Source organism: Aquarana catesbeiana, linkage group LG10 (genome assembly GCF_042186555.1).
Source record: "Aquarana catesbeiana isolate 2022-GZ linkage group LG10, ASM4218655v1, whole genome shotgun sequence".
NCBI classification, from domain to species: domain Eukaryota; kingdom Metazoa; phylum Chordata; class Amphibia; order Anura; family Ranidae; genus Aquarana; species Aquarana catesbeiana.
The window spans coordinates 33,830,883-33,847,784 of record NC_133333.1 but is presented as its reverse complement, the minus strand read 5'-3'; the positions used below and the strand labels follow the sequence as shown (position 1 = coordinate 33,847,784).

The window sequence follows — 16,902 nt, the reverse complement described above, 5'->3', positions numbered from 1 at the left end:
TCCTGTACACTTTTGATAAAATGCATTTTATTGCAGCTCACTGCAGCTAAGCTCAGGGCTGAGTTACAGTGTGAACAAGACACAGTGCATGCAGAATCTGGTGCAGCTGTGCATAGTAACCAGTCAGCTTGTTTAATTAAGCTTTGACATTCACATTGGCGTGATTTGACAGGTCGAATCACATATCAAATCGGAGCCTATTAGCGGCAATAGGAGCGTCCCAATCGGTGCAAGGCCGACTTTGTGGCGCTGCATCAATTTCCAAAAGTAGTTCCTGCACTACTTTTGGTGACTTTGGGGGCGATTTCAATAGATGTGCATGAACTCGCACAGATATCTTTCAAGTTGCCCCCCAAAGTCAGACTGAAATGCGGCTTTGAAATGGTGCGAGTTCAGATGAACTCAAAGTCGTGTTCAGTGTGAACGAGGGCTTAAACCTGGAAGCCAATTGATTACTATGTACAGCTGCACCAGATTCTGTGCACCCCCCTTTAGTTTGTAAAAATGCTGGTCACCGCACTGTATGTAAAATGGCCCTAAAAGAAAAGCCTCGTTCACATGGGACATATCAATACATATGCCTGTGTGAAGCCATATTTACCCTGTGGGGGATGCAGAGCTGTTCCATGCATCCTTGTGCCGGCAGACCCATTGAAGTCAGTTGGAATGCATCAGCTGCATGGACACAGCTGTTGCTCCCAATTTGACATCCATGTGAGTGCAAGTGCATGTCCCTGGACTCACATAGTGTGCGTTGCTCACACGGATGTTAAATTGGGAGCCGCTGCATCCCAACTGACATCAATGGAACACCTGTGCACCCCTATGCAAGTAAATATGGCTTTGCATAGCACTATGTGCTCTGTGGGTCCTTCCTGACTTTTATTGCACTTAACACAGAACTGACATAAATCGCAGTCTCAGCAACAACCATCATTTGTAAAAAGATCCAGGTGATCACTAAAACATGTAACCCTTGGAAATCCAAGACGCTCTAAGCAAAACACACTTCTTAAACAATGCTAAAATAATCTTTTTTTTTTTTTTCAAGAGTAGCAAAGTAACATTTTTATTCTTTCCGCATTTTAGACTCATACAGCAGAGAACTTGCTAAAGCCAGACACATATCGCAAGTGGAAGGCCAAACAAGTTGGGGAGAAGCAGATCTCTGTCATTCTGCAGGTGAGAAATAAACTGAAAAGTTTGAAGGGTTTAAGTAAAAGGTTCCACCGCACAATCCTTCTGCACTTATTTGTTTTTAGAAAATGGACCCATTCAAGTAGTAATGGGTCATGTGATGTCCCGGGGCCTCTCCTCTTCTTTTTTTTTTTTTTTTCTTTTAATAAATTCTTTATAACATCAGTAAAGATACAAGTCATATAGATAATGGTACAAAATATCAAGAGTACAACACGGTTGGCTTTATGAATAAAAGAAATGACAAAACATATATCAACGCCTATAACCTATAAGGCGGTAGGGTGGGGACCAATGCCTTTGCAATATCAGGGTCTAGAACCCCATAACCTGAGTATAGTAGAGATATAAGAAGGGCAGCGGTGCATAAGGGGAGCACCATACAGCTGTGCATGTGAAACCTGAGTAATATTTTGAAAGAAAATTTCTTTTTAATTTACTAAAACTGGAGAGTGCAAAATATGGTGCAGCTACGCATGGTAGCCAATCAGCTTCTAACTTCTGCTTGTTTGATTAAGCTTAGACAAAAAAAAAAAAAAACGTGGCAGCTGATTGGTTTCTATGCAGAGCTGCACCAGATTTTGCACTTTTCAGTTTTAGTAAATCAACCCCTCTGAGTCTATAAGAGAAAGTCCTCTTCCTCTTTATCAGATATCATTAATGGGCGATCTTCAATACCGCACTATGTTATGAGGTGAACACGGCTCTGCAATCTGTAAAAGCTTAGGGTGCCGCTCCAAGCTAGAAGTGCAGTGTGCTTTCCCGCTGTGATTCGGGAACAGGGGAGCCCCGTATCAAGTTTCATTCATCCAGAGGTGCCAATAACGGAAGTATGAGATGATGCTCGCCCCCGACCTGATCGAAGTAGGTGTAAGAAATGGCCTCAGCCAGCGCTGCTCCGCTGACTATGCACCTTGATGTGTTTCACTCGCCCACCAGGGCTTAGTTATAGAGTTTATGAGCCCCTAAGACTAAGCCCTGGTAGGCAGGGTGAATTGTGTCACTGAAATGTGTCAGGAGGCATGGTCAGTAGAGCAGCACTGGCTTAGGCCGTTACATACACCTACTTTGATCAGGCTGGGCGAGCAGTGTGTCATACTTCCACTCATAGGTGTGAAAAGCCTATTGCATTAGGGTGTGCACCCCCAAAGCTCAAACACATATGAGTGTCCCAGTATGGCAGTGTCAGTAGGGCAGTGGACGGTGTCAGTAGTTTGTATTTTTTTATTATTTAATTTCTTTAGTATTTTTTACAATTTAATTTTTTTAAAAATTCTTTTAGGAGTGACATGGACATTCACTGTATTGTTCATTTAAGCACAAGAGACTCCACTTGTTGAAATGTGTTCTGTAACCTTCACCTAACACACAGACACATCTTCTGCTAGAAGCTCTCTACTCCCCCCTCCCCTCTCAAGGTTTTACTTTTGCAATTGTTCTATTCGCTAGCTTTTAATAACATATTTCTGTTTGTTAGCTTTTAATAACATCTCACACCACCCCTTTCTTATCTATGTATAAAATAACATATAATAATAAATTTTGACACTGAACGGACATTTTAAACACAGTGATTGAGTCCTTTGAATCTGTTCCTGCAGCTGCAGTATTAACTTTGTTTTAGAGTCCCAATCAGAAATTAGTCATAACAGGAGCCCTGTTAGGGGGCTTTGATGAAATATCAGGGGTCTAAACAGGGTATCTGCGCCACACGGGGTAATTAGGGTTTGCCCAGGCACACCTGGCACACCTGTGCTTCCACTGCTCTGCAAAATTGCGTTGTAAGCCCATGCCGATATGGTGGAGCACCCTCAGGTGGTGGCAGGGCTTGTCCATGAAAGTCTGGACTCACAGAGAATTCAAGCAGGGTTATTAAACTCAGAACTTCATGTAAATTGAAATTTTTGAATAAAATCTTTTTTTGTTTTCATTACATACCCTATTTCGGACCCAGGGAGATCATTGCCAGGTGTCTGTGCTTCTCTGGGCAATGCAAGCAGATCATGGCTAGTAGGAGGGATTGGCGGGGTGCTGTACATAGCTTCCTGAAAACATCGTATCACCCTGCCTCAGTACTCCTCTCAAGAGCCCTCAGCCCTGATGCAATCAGTGGGTTGGCTCTTGAGAGGAGCAAACATCAAAATTCCTTGATGGGTAGATGTCAGTCTGGAGGAGTGGGCGTTCCTAGGCAGGTGGCATTTGCATGTAGACCACCCTAGGTAATACCCACATGTGATTCTGAAATCCAACAAATGGAAGGGGTGGGTCAGGGACAGTCAGGCCGACTTGTTTTCTCTATTTTGATTCTAAAACATACATGTGATTTCATATATTTGATAATTAAGTTGTATCATGCTTTCTCGTCTGTGTGTAGCTTGAAAAGGAAGAGCAAATCCACAGTATTGACATAGGAAATGAAGGCTCTGCCTTTGTGGAAGTTTTGGTCGGCCACTCGACTTCTGTGAGTGAACAGGAGTATGAGGTGAGTTATATTATGGTGGAAATTTGGACTTTTGTAGTTTTGTATAGGGTGGGGAAAGGTGTCTGTTTTTTTTTTTTGTTTTTTTTTGCTGTTGCTTTCAGTATTTTGTCATATGTAGATTCTCCCTAAAATTCTGGGGTGCATAACTAGAGGGATCACCAGCAGGGGAACAAGGTCCTGATTCGCCTATATTGATATTAGGCGTGCACCGAATGGAAATTTTGGTGCCGAAAATGAAGGATGCACTAGGCTGAAAACCGATACCGAAAGTGAAAGTTTTTAAAAAAATATTTATATTTTTATATACAATTGTATTATATTCGACTTTTTAATTAATATCATCAATTTAAATTAATATGAATTTATTTTTGGTCATTTATTGCCACCTTTAGTGCAAGAAAAGCTCAAGAAAAATGCAGTCTGCAGTCTCTAACCATCTCTTGTATCATGTCCCCAGTCTCTAACCATTTGATACAGGAGATGGTCAGAGACTGCAGACATACTACAGGAGACGGTCAGAGATTGCAGACATAATAAAGGAGATGGTCAGAGATTGCAGACATAGTACAGGAGATGGTCAAAGACTGTAGACATGATACAAGAGATCAATGCAGTCTCACCAGTGCCTGTCAGATGCAGCCTGCCTGTCATGCAGCCTGCCAGTGTCTGTGGATGCAGCCTCACCAGTGCCAGTCATGCAGCCTAACAGTGCCTGGATCAGAGCGGCAATCTCCGTATGTCACAGAGCTGAATTGCACTGCCGCAGTAACAATGTCCTGCCTCCTGTGATCATGTCACGCTGATTCAATGTCCCGTCTGTCACAGGAGGCGGGACATTGTTACTGCACAGTTCAGCTCCATGACACATGGAGATCACTGCTCTATGGGAGGGAGGAGAGGAGGAAGAGGGAGGACTGGAGCGAGCCAGGATGACACCCCTGCAATGGGCGACACCAGGGGTGGGGCCCTGTCCCATTTTCGGCTCCATTATCGGCAATATTTTCCTTTCGGCAATGTGCAGAAAACACTATTTTCAGCAGGTTTTTTTCGGCCGCTGAAATTTCGGTCCATCCCTAATATTTATATCACTAGAGGGATCACCAGCAGGAGGAAGGAGGTCCTGTTTCCTCTTTATAGGTATTTATATCACTAAAGGGATCACCATCAGGAGAACAACGAGGTCCTGATTCTTCTATATACACAGTAGATCTTTATATCACTAGAGGGGTCACCAGCAGAAGGAAGGGGGTCCTGATTCCCCTATATAGATCTTTATATCACTAGAGGGGTCATCTGCAGGAGGGAGGTCCTGTTTCCTCTATATAGATCGTTATATCACTAGAGGGGTCACCAGCAAGAGGAAGGCGGAATAGAGCATTAGTTCTTGAGGAGGAGGTCCTGATTCCTATATATTTATCTTTAGTCATTACTGGAGGGATCCCAATCAGGAGGAAGGCAATGTTTTCAACATGAAGCCAAGATCAAGGACATTACCTCAATCTAGCTGGAGAAAAGTTCAAAGCTAATCTTAGAAAGTATTATTTTTCCAAAAGAGTAGTTGATGTTTGGAGCAGACTTCCAGCAGAGGTGGTGAACCAGTCAACAGAAAGTGAATTTAAACATATTTGAGACACAAACAGATCTATATTCAGACAAAAAGATTTTTAAAAAAAGGGATAAACTCGATGGACCGCTTAGTCGTTTCTTTTATGTCTCTATGAGGATGTTGGTTGCTGTGACAACTGTCTCTAAATAAGGATTTCTTCTCACTTTCTGTCTCTGAAAAGTGAGTCAAAATAAAAAAGCTGGCTATGGATACACTTTATCTCAGCAAGCAGCTGAGATAATACAATAATGAAAAAAGGCAGCCCGTGGGACTTTAAATGAGATGAGCACAAAAAGGTCAATAAGAGCATACAAAGTAAACATATTTTATATATATTCACTTTTACATATTTATTATGCATCCCATATATACGATGAATGTTATACATTTTTAATACATTTATAAACTTTACTTTGTATGCTCCTATTGACCTTTTTGTGCTCACCTCATTTAAAGTCCCACGGGCGCCCTTTTTTCGTTATATTTTAGCTACATAATGCCATGAGTTTTTTGAGGTCTAATCAAAAGTGGCGCAGCAGCTGAGCAAATGATTAATGTTTTAGACTTGTAACATAATTATGGTTAATAGGCAGCTGTTTGGGCCACAGGCGCCATGGTACAAGCTGGTGGGTGTTGTATGAAAACTTGAAGTACAGCAGATAATGGGGTGCCATTGGGATGAGTCAGTTAGACGCTTTTTTGATATCTAACAAGTTTGGGAGTTATATGAATTCCGCTTCTTCACGGCTAATGTAGGCAAAAAAAACCCCACAACAGTATACATCATGCAGAATATCGGAATGTGCAGTAACACTTTAACTTTCTGAGCAGGTGATCCTGGGAATGTCCTCATTCATGTCACCAAGCGAGAGCAAAAGTGGAACCAATCTGAATCGCACAAGGATGTTTGGGCCAGACAAACTGGTGAAGGCGACAGCTGAGAAGAAATGGGACAGAGTGAAGATAGCGTGCACTCAGCCGTACACAAAGGTGAGCTTTACCAAAGTGCTGTGGTTTTTTTTAACATCTGTGCCACATCAGTGCCCATGCGTGCCACATCAGTACTCATCTGTGCCACATTAGTACTCGCCACATCAGTGTTCATCCGTGCCTCATCTGTGCCACATCAGTACTCATCCGTGCCACGTCAGTACTCATCCGTGCCACGTCAGTACTCATCTGTGCCACGTCAGTACTCATCCGTGCCACGTCAGTACTCATCCGTGCCACATCAGTTCTCATCCATGCCACTATAGTGCCCTACAATGCCTCACAAAAGTGTAATAGGTAGGAAATTAGATTTGGAATTTATGCCCCTAGAATATCTGACAATGCTCCCTGCATGTTGGGTCTCTGCTATGTACATGCTATGTGTAAGAAAAATCTTATACATGGACAACTTTGTGTAAAAAAAAAATAAAATAAATAAATACGTTTTCATTTTCTTTCCATGTTTTCCAAAAACTTGTGAAAAAAAATTACATGTTCAAAAGACTCATAATGTCTCATTGATTATGGGCAAGTGGTAAATTAAACTAGGCTGAGGGAAATATGTAGTCTGCCATTGCTGACCTTTATCTGGCTTCGGTACTTTAGGACAGGGGTCTCCAAACTTTCTAAACAAAGGGCCAGTTTACTGTTTTTTTAGGCTTTGGACAGCTGGTCTGTCAGTGTGGGTAGAAAATGACCTGGCGTCAATGTGGGTAAACAATGCCCCATTACTGTTGTCAGTGGGAGGAATTGTGCCACCTTGTTGGTATCACTGGGAGTAATAGTGCCCCAAGGGCTGGATACAGGCAGGCAAAAGGCCGCATCTGGTCCCCAGGCTGCAGTTCGGAGATCACTGCTTTAGGAGATACTGAGCTGGAAGAAGCATGCAGCATACTTTTGTTGGAGTGAAGTCCCAACTTCAAGTATAGTTTAGTTTTGGTTTCCCATGTCCCCTCTTCACAGCATGCCTTTCACATACACAGACATATAGATGTGCTAATTATCCTCAAAGCATTTAATAACAAGGCAGTAACAGTTTAAAAAAAAAAAAGTTTGGGCCTTAAAGTCTTATTAAACCCATAATAAAAAGAAATATTATGGAGTAACATCTCTCTACGTGCTTTCAGAAATGCTGACTGCTTTTCTTCTCTGGGTCATTTATTCAGGAGAATCTCTTGCAGACTACACTACAATCTATAGGGTGGCTATGTTGCCTTGCTCTTTCCTTTTGGAGCCACAGTGTAGCCACCCTTATGGGCATGCTTCCTGCTGGGACAGCAGCCACATATGAACGTGCTCTGTGCCTCAGACCACCTTCTCCGTAGTTAAATGGCTTCTCTGACCACCAGCCCTTAGATTGACAGCAGCAATGAAAAAAGCTGGCTCATAAAGGAAAAAAAAAATTTTTTTCTTACTTTTCTGCTGTTCCTCCATTGCTGGAATATGAGGGAGGAGGGACCAGCAGAAGGTTTTTGTGAAAGGAGAAAGCATGCACTTTAAGAGAAACACATCAGGAATCATGGGACATGTGATCCCTATTTCAGGGGGTCGAGTGGTAATTTAGCGTGTGCTCCACAGCCAGAAGTTCAGGAAAGTGCTGAGAGAGAGGGAGACAACAGCGGGGCAATTTCAGAAGGGTAAAAAATATTTTAAGACAATATGTAAAAAAAATTGCAGCCAGAATAGTTGATCAAAAAAGAAAAAGCTCACTGAGGGTTTAATATTACTTTACAAATGTGATCATGTTAACTCCTTTAATCTCTCTATTTTCCATTAGAATCTGGCGTATGGACTGTCATTTATTCGCTTTAACTCTCCACCGGACAAAGATGAACCAACTCCCCCTTCTCCGGTATGAAGATCAATTGGTATTATGTGTGTGGTCATAAAGTGATTGGTTACCCCCCCCCCCCCACAAAAAAATTATGTCCCTGTCTCTTTAACCAGTTAAGGACCAGTTGGCGCAGTAATACTGTGGCAGGGTTGGCTCCCCTGGGCAAATCGCCGTAGCTGTACGTCGGCCGCTTTAAGACCACTAGGTGGCGCGCAACGACAGAGCCGATGCGTGTGCCCAGCAGCCTCGATCACTCCTGAGAGAGACAGGACGGAGATCAGTCAATGTAAACAGGCAGATCCCTGTTCTGTCAGGAGAGAGGAGACATATCTGCTGTTCATACTGATTTATAAACAGCGATATGTCTCCTCCAGGCAGTCCCATCCCCCCACAGTTAGAAACACTCCCTAGGGGACACATTTAAACCCCTTGATTGCCCCCTAGTGTTAACTCCTTCCCTGCCAATGAAATTTATACAGTGGCTTTTTCTAGCTCTGATTGCTGTATAAATGTCAATGGTCCCAAAAAAGTCTGCGATCTGTCCGCCACAATCAGAAGTACATCTTCGCCAGCACACCATGGATCAGCAGACAAGGTTGTCCAAAAAAGGTTTTTTAATCGAAAATGGTCACATCACAAGGGGGGTGCAATGTTTCGGGGCCGCGCAGGACCCCTTCGTCAGGCAAGTGATGGGGTGCACAGTGAAATACAACATATATATAGTGGTCACCAATAATGAGAACAACAAGTGCAGAGTGAGAGAAATAGTCCCCTCCCCCTCCCATTGACGTTAATCTGACGTCAGAATCCCGCCAGGATCATTTAAAAATAATAGTTTGTATAGATACTGCATAATCATAACCATACTGGCAAGCCTACAATGATATAATACCAAGTGGCGTCAGTAACTATCATGAATCGTGTGCGATCGGCAAGGATTGCGGATTCCGCCCGCTCGGGGTACACTGTTGCCTATGACCCAGCGACTGTCAGTCAGCTGGAGGTCCAGGGAGCCAATAGCATGGCGCCGCGTGTGTAGCGCATGCGCCCGGCTCGCTGGCAACAACTGAATATGAAGGACGCCTGGCAGCGGGGCCGCCGTCGTCACGGTAACCCGTGACGTGCGGCCGACGCCACGTATGGTAACCAAGGGGAGGAGGGAGCGAACGGGGAGAGGAGAGAAGGAAAAGCGATAAAGCGGGGAAGAGCAAGTATAGGTGCTGAAAGAAATAGTGTGTAGGTGAAGAGTGAAGGAAAGAGATGCAAAAAAGCAAAAAGGAAAGAAATGTAAAATAGAACGGAATAAAGCGTATGAGAGCGACATGTCATAGCAAGCATGTCAGGGTAAAAGAGGGAAAAAAAACATGCAAGGGGGAAAGGAAAGAAAAAAGGGGGGGAAAAAAGGGGGGGGGGGGAGAAAAGAGAGGAAGAAAAACAAAATAAAATCAAATAGATGGAATATAGTGAATAAAGCACAGTGTGCAAGGGAATATAGGACAAGTAACAGTGCGTAGGGCAGGGAACAATATTTACAATAAAAGAAAAGAAAAGGAAAAAGGAAAGAGGGAAAGAAGGAAAAAAGGAAAAGAGCAAAAAGAAAAAGGAAAAAGAAGAGAGAAAAAAAGGAAAAAAAGAAAAAAAAGGATAAAAAAGGAAAAAAAGAAAAAGGGAACAGAGGCAAAAAGGGGGAAAAAAGGAAAAAAAGAAGAAAAAAAAGAAGAAAAATGGGGGGAAAGAAAAGGGGAAAAGAAAGGGGAAAAGGAGAGAAAAGGAGAAAAAGAGGAAAAAAAGGAAAAAAGAAAAGGAAGAGGAAAAAAAAAGAAAAAAAAGGAGAAAGAAGGACAAGGGAAATAAACAAAAGGAGGGGGGGAAGGGACTAAGAAGAAAGGGGGAAAGGGAAACCGAGGGGAAGGGGAAAAAAAAGGGGGGAGTGAGGAGAAGGTGAAAAAAGGGGGGTGGGTGGGTTGGGGGGGGGGGGGGAGGGGGGAGAGAGGAGAGGAGGAAAGGGAAAGAAAGAATCTGGGGATATCAAGTGTGATTGCCAGCGGGAGCCTGAGGGCTAGATAATGCCCAATAAATGTAATTTAGCTGGATAATGCCCAAAAATGTAGTTGGGAATACATTACCGGACTCATTGTCATAAATACAATAATACAAAAACCAAAAACGGTTAGAGTGCCCGCTGGATGATTACCACTGATAAATGCCAGATGTATAAAAGAAATGAGAAAGCAGAAAAAGATCCCCAAAGGGGAGAGTAGTACCAGGTATATATAAACATACAAGGTAAATAAACATCCGATGAGTAATTGCTAGACTGATATCAAGATGATCAAAATTGCACATTTTACATCATAATGATAACCATATCCTGGATGGAAAAGAAAACATACATGTGAAACAATCATCTTTCATCAATAAAGCATGTAAACGACAAGTTAGTATTGAGTCCCCCAGGGTGTACCGTGCCCAAGGTATAAATCCAGTAGGCCTCACGGCGGAGAAGTAACAGATTTCGGTCCCCTCCTCTATGGGGAGGTTTGATGTGCTCAATCACCATCCCACGGAGCTCATGTGTTTGATGTTTAGCTGTTACAAAGTGTAATGCCACCGGTTTGTTGGGATCAGCCTGTTCACCCTTTTCGGTTTTGGCCAGGGCGACCCTGATGTCGCTTCTGTGTTTCTGGAATCTTTTCTTAAACGGTCTGCTGATCCATGGTGTGCTGGCGAAGATGTACTTCTGTTTGATGCTTCCAGAACCCAACTGGTAATCGTTACAGCACCCGTTAATGCTCTGCCGTTTACCCGGGAACGTGTGCGCAGTCACGCTAAAAATCGCAGATCGACGCCATTACTAGTAAAAAAAAAAAAATAATAATAATAATAAAAAATGTCATAAATCTATCCCCTATTTTGTAGACGTTATAACTTTAGTGCAAACCAATTAATATACGCTTATTGCAACTTTTTTTTTTACCAAAAATATGTAGAATAATACATATCGGCCTAAACTGAGGAAGACATTTTTTTTGGACATTTCTTATAGCAAAAAGTAAAAAATATAGTGTTTTTTTTTTTTTCAAAATTGTCGGCCCTTTTCGTTTATAGCGCAAAAAATAAAAAAGTGCAGTGGTGATCAAATACCACCAAAAGAAAGCTCTATTTGTGGAGAAAAAAGGACCTCAATTTTGTTTGGGTGCAGCGTCCTATGACCGCGCAATTGTCAGTTAAAGCGTCGCAGTGCCGTATCGCAAAAAATGGCCCGGTCGTTAAGGGGGCAAATCTTTCTGGTCCTTAAGCTGCAGCATAGTGCTTTTGCTTTGTCAATTGCCCATTTCTATCTTCCTGGTTGATCCTGCCTGGTTCTGACTCCCCCCTCTCCCTGAGAGCTGACCACATTTATCATGGCTGCTGAGCCATGAAAGCGTGGTCAGAACACGTGCCTCCGTCATTGCAGCTCTCCTCTGTGTGTCTCTCCATCTCCCCCCTCCCTTTCTTAGATAACTGGCCCCTCCTTCTCGGCTCCCTTAGCTTGGGATAAGGAAAGCAGGAAGGACACGTGACCGCTACTAAAAAGCAAAAAAGATATTTACGATTGCAAAAACAAAAACAAAAAAATATACACTGCACTGCTAATCGCCTACAGACAAGGATGTTCAACCTATTGGGGACATTTGAGTTTACAACCACTTTAAAAATAGAATTAGGCAAATGAAAATGTTAAAGCTGAACTCCTAGGAAACTTGTGATTTGGCTGGTGACCATACCTTTCTCTTCTACTGCTTGGTCACCAGCCTGTCCCAGCCTGTCCCAGCCTGTGATTTGACCAATAAGGACACTTAGGAGGTCATCGCTCTACCTTACTGACCTGATGAAGGTCATGACAAATGCAGCAGAGACCTGATTGGCTCAGTGTGCTGCCCATCCCTCTCCTAATATAAGGCTTGCAGGGGGGCTTGTTACAAGACTCATATACCAGTTTTATATTAAAAAACATGAAAATAAATGAATACATTGCTTGGGTTCAATGATGTATTTTTTTATATCTGCTCTGAGTTCAGCTTGAATTGATAAAGATTGAAATACATGTTTTGGTTTCCTGCTTTACTTCTGTAACCTGCACTAGGAAAAATGACAGCTGGCATCCTGTTGCTGTTGGCAAAATTGTGTTCTAATGTTTACTTTATCTTCAGAAAGTCACCAAACTGGGCCAGTTTAAGGTGAAAGAGGAGGAGAGCCCATCAATGCGTCCTGGGAGTCTCTTTTTCAGTCGCCCCAGCAAGCCAGAAGATACCCTTCCAAAAGGTAACCCCCCTCATTAGGTTTGGAAACAGTAGAGGAATTTATTGAATCTGACATTTTAAAATTTACTCTAAAATCGCTTTTTTTTTTTTTTTCCCGCCATGAAATTGTACAAATAAATCGACCAAAAAAAGAATGAAAACAGAATTAACTGGAAATAACGTTCTGTAAAACGTTCTGTCACGCTTCCTTTCCCCAAGCATTGCAGATGCCTCAGGAGGAGGGCTCTGAGAGGCGGCCTATATCATATTTCTGTTCTAATTATGCCTTACAACACTGTCAGTAACACTGCCCTCTCAAAAGACTGGCAATGCTGCTGTCCTAAGGTGTCTGCTTCACTACTTCATACAGAATGCAAACACCCTAGGACAGGAAGTATGTTACTGGCCGTATCACCAGGTGAAATAAAGACAAAAAAGCCTAAAAAGAGAAAACAAATGTAGACACCACCTCTAAGGATTAGTAAGCTGCAATGGTATTACATTTTTGTTTTTGGGTATAATACGCTTTAAAGAGGAACTCCATGGACAAAATAGTCGACCATGTTGCACAAAAGCATACTCAACACCTCATTGGTGAAGGTGAACTATAAAGTGTTATCACGTTGGTACCTCGTTCCCACAAAGCTAGCGAAACTGTACCCTGGTACCTCAACTCTATATGTTTTCGGGGATGCGGACAGGAAGGTGATATGTACCATGTCTGGTGGTCTTGCCCGAAGGTCCGATGGTTCTGGATCAGAGTGTTCAACCTAATTTTCTAGGTGACTGGACAAAATATACTTAGAAAAGCCAAAATGGGGTTGTTTAGCGATGTCCAGGCTCCTTGAGAGCGTGGCTGGTTCGTGGGGAATACCCTCTACTGATTCTGTCCCTAATCCCCCCCCCCCCCCCCCCCCTTTGCTCTCTTTTTCTCTTAAAAAAAAAAAATCCTTCTTCTTTTCTCTCCCTTTCTTTTTCTTTTTCTTTCTTTTCCCTGTTCTCAGTTCTGTAATGCCAAATGGCAAACATCTGATAGGATGCTGTTAGGGGACGATAAAGTCTCCCCAACTATGCTGTATTCATGTTTAACATGTTTTAGCAAGATTTAATGGATCAAGAAAATTGATCCTATAGGATAACGCATTCCATGTAACTATTACATGACGATTGATGAAACGTGTAAACATTTGTATGTTGATTTAAACCTATAATAAAAAATCATTAAAATGTAAGAGGAGCTCCAGTCTCCCCCCAAAAAATTAAAAGTCAGCAGCAACAAATACTGCATAGAAGAAAATCAGCCGCACACCACCAGGAGCTTGAATGAAGAAAGATTCTTTATTCCCATATGCCAAAGGTAAACAACAGTAGTGAACAAGCACATTGGTTCCGTGTGAAACGTGTCTACCTTTTATCCTATATATCCTGTTTACCTTTGGCATATGGGAATAAAGAATGTTTCTTCATTCAAGCTCCCGGTGGTGTGCAGTTGATTTTCTTCTATACCTGTATATTACGGTGGCGAATCGGGGCCGGCACCCACATTGGATGGCTGATCACTTATCCACCTGAGCAGTGTACACATTCTCTGACATTACAATACTGTAGCTGCTATCTTTTAATATAAGGACACTTGCCTGTCCAGGGATCCAGTGATGTCCTCACATGTGGCAATTCTTCGATTGGCTTCGGGTACAGGCGCCGGCATCTTACGTAAGGGGAAATTGGCAGTGAGGCCTTCTGGCATCCCAGCTGGTTTCCTACTGCACATGCCCGAGCTGTGCTTCCTGAATGGTCATGCAGTCTTCTGGGACCTGTGATGTTTCCCAGAAGACTGCAGGAAGAAAAAAAGGGGGGGGGGGCTGAACTTCCACACAGATCACCACGACAATCTGACCGGAAGTGGAAGCGGCTACTTGTCAAACCCATGTGCCTGTTCCCCCTCCCCCCCCCCAGAAAGTGCCAAATGTGGCAATTGAGTGGGGAGGATGCAAACAAGCGGAACTTCCCTGTTTGGGTGAACTTCCGCTTTAAGCTCAATTCACATTGGCCTGTAAATTTTGTGAATATAATAGTGACGCACATTTTTTTTTTTTTGTGGAACATTTTTGAATTGTGATGGGTATGATTTGCTTTTGGTTGATGTATTTTCTCCCTGTACTTGTCCCATAGCACCACCACCCTCACAAAGCTACGCCTCTGTGGCATTACAGGGAACCAGCTCCACTGATACCAGCAGTGATAAGCCAGTCACCAAAACTTCACCCAGCAATGCCACACCAAGGGTAATGTAGTGTTATTTATCTATTTTATCTATAACTCTATGCATGAAATGTTTTCTGATACCCCCATGTCCTATACTTAACCACTTGCCTACAGGGCCCTCTTACCCCCTTCATGCCCTGGCCAATTTTCAGCGCTGTCACAATTTGAATGACAATTTTACGGTCATGCAACACTGTACCCAAATTCATTTTTTATAATTTTTCCCCACAAATAGAGCTTTCTTTTGGTGGTATTTCATCACTGCTGGGTTTTTTATTTTTTTCTAAAAAAACGTAAAAAGACCAAAAATTTTGAAAAACAAAAAACATTTTCTTAGTTTTTTGTCAAAAAATGTTTAAAATAAGTAATTTTTCTCCTTCACTGATGAAGCTGCACTGATAAGGTGGCACTAATATGCAGCACTCGGCACTGACTTGCATCACTGATGGGCACAGAATGGCATCACTGATGGGCACTGTTGGGGCTGCACTGCTTATCAGTGTAGGTCTCCCCTGTGAGGAGATGCCACTGATCGGCTCTCCTCTACTCAAACACCGTCAATGTGAGGCGAGGAGAGCCGATTGTCGGAACGTCCGTGTTTACATGTGATCGGCTGTAATTGGACACAGCTGATCACATGGGTATAGAGCCACGTCATCGTTGCACGCTCTGGCAGTGAGACTGGGTGACGTCATATGATGTTGGCCCAGAACAAGAGGGGATCCAACCAGCAGACATTTGGTGGGGTGGGAGTCAGGCAGTTAAAGTGATTGTAAAGCTTCACGTTAAAATACCAAATGGTGTTATACTCACCTGCTCTGTGCAGTGGTTTTGCACAGAGCAGCCCTGATCCTCCTCTTCTTGGGTCCCCCACCAGTGCTTCTGGCTCTCCCCCCCCCCCCCCCCCGCTGAGGGCCCCCATAGGAAGCAGCTTCCTACTGGGCACTCCTGTGGGCTCGCTCCCAAGGCAGATTGTTTGCGTCTGTTCAGACACACAGCCCAGCTCAGCCCCTCCCTCGACTTACTGCTTACAGGTTTTGACCGAGTGCAGCAGGAGCCAATGGCTCCCGATGCTCTCAGTCAAGCCAGGAGAGGGGAGAAGAGCTGCTACAGACGTGCACAGCGGTAGACCGAGATTGGCCTCAGGTGAGTATTTAGGCCTGTGGGGGGAAACTGCACTTTAAAAGTTTTTTAACTTGAAGAGGAGTTTTGGGAAAAAAAAAAATTAAAGTCTGCAGTTACAAATACTGTAGCTGTTGAGTTTTAATATAAGGGCACTCATCTGTCCAGGGATTCAGTGATGTCGGCACCCCAAGCCAATTCATCAATCAGCGACGGGTGCAGGCACCGACATCTTCACTAAGGGAATCTGGCTGTGAAGCCTTCAGGAGGGTCTGGAAATATTCAGAGATCACTGCAGCGATGTTACCCGGAAGTGGGAGCTATCAAAACCAGGTACCTGCTCCCCTCAAAAGGTGCCAAATGTGGCAGTGGAGGGTGCAAACAAACAGAGTATCTCCTTTTGGGTGGAGCACCCTAAAATAAAATAAAAAATGGATCCTGTTCCTTTAAAGCACGTTATACAGCACAGTGCTTGTGCTGTGTCATTTGGCCCCCTCTATCACCTCAAATAGCAGGAAGATCCTGCCTGATTTTGCCCTCTCCTGACCACGGTTTATCATGACTGCTTAGCCCTGACAACGTGGTCAGTATATGTGCCTCTGTCATCCGCAAATGCTGTCTATACCTGAATTCAGAGCGCCTCTCGGCGCTCATGTGTCTGGCCGGCTTTCTCCTCTCTCTTCCTCCCCTCCCAACTGCAGTCAGCGGGGGGATTTTCGACCCCCCCCCCCCCCAGTCACGTGAGCGCCGAGCAGGGCTCCGAAATCCGGTATAGACGGTATTTTTTTTTTTATAAAACACAGGCACACAGAATTATACAAAGCTGTGACAGTGACTTAACAACCACTTTAAACCTTTTACCTTCAAAGCCACTTTAGCATACTGTACATCAGAAGGCAGTCTTTTTTCCTCTTTAGTAATGCTTAAAATTTTCTGTTACAGGAACCTTCATCTGGAAAACGCAAATTTGAGTTCAGCAAGGAGTCCCCTAGCCGTCCTCTTGCCAAGGTGTCCCCGTCTAGTTCCAAAGAGAACAGCTCACAGCCAGCACCCAAGAAAATTAAAGGTACTGTCTGTTTAATGTATGGAAGTTGATAGAACTGTGGAAGTCTCTTGGCCTCAG

General features: G+C 43.4%; 1 protein-coding gene across 1 annotated transcript in view; it reads left to right on the top strand.

Moving 5' to 3' along the window:
• The window catches only part of XRCC1 (X-ray repair cross complementing 1), a 52,232-nt gene that overhangs the window by 18,362 nt on the left and 16,968 nt on the right, over nucleotides 1–16,902 (top strand). The window contains exons 3-9 of the mRNA XM_073601964.1: nucleotides 1,090–1,182; nucleotides 3,572–3,679; nucleotides 6,117–6,275; nucleotides 8,053–8,127; nucleotides 12,303–12,414; nucleotides 14,565–14,677; nucleotides 16,722–16,845. Of these exons, the coding sequence (XP_073458065.1) occupies nucleotides 1,090–1,182; nucleotides 3,572–3,679; nucleotides 6,117–6,275; nucleotides 8,053–8,127; nucleotides 12,303–12,414; nucleotides 14,565–14,677; nucleotides 16,722–16,845 (784 nt within the window). The remainder of the gene's footprint in view (nucleotides 1–1,089; nucleotides 1,183–3,571; nucleotides 3,680–6,116; nucleotides 6,276–8,052; nucleotides 8,128–12,302; nucleotides 12,415–14,564; nucleotides 14,678–16,721; nucleotides 16,846–16,902) is intronic.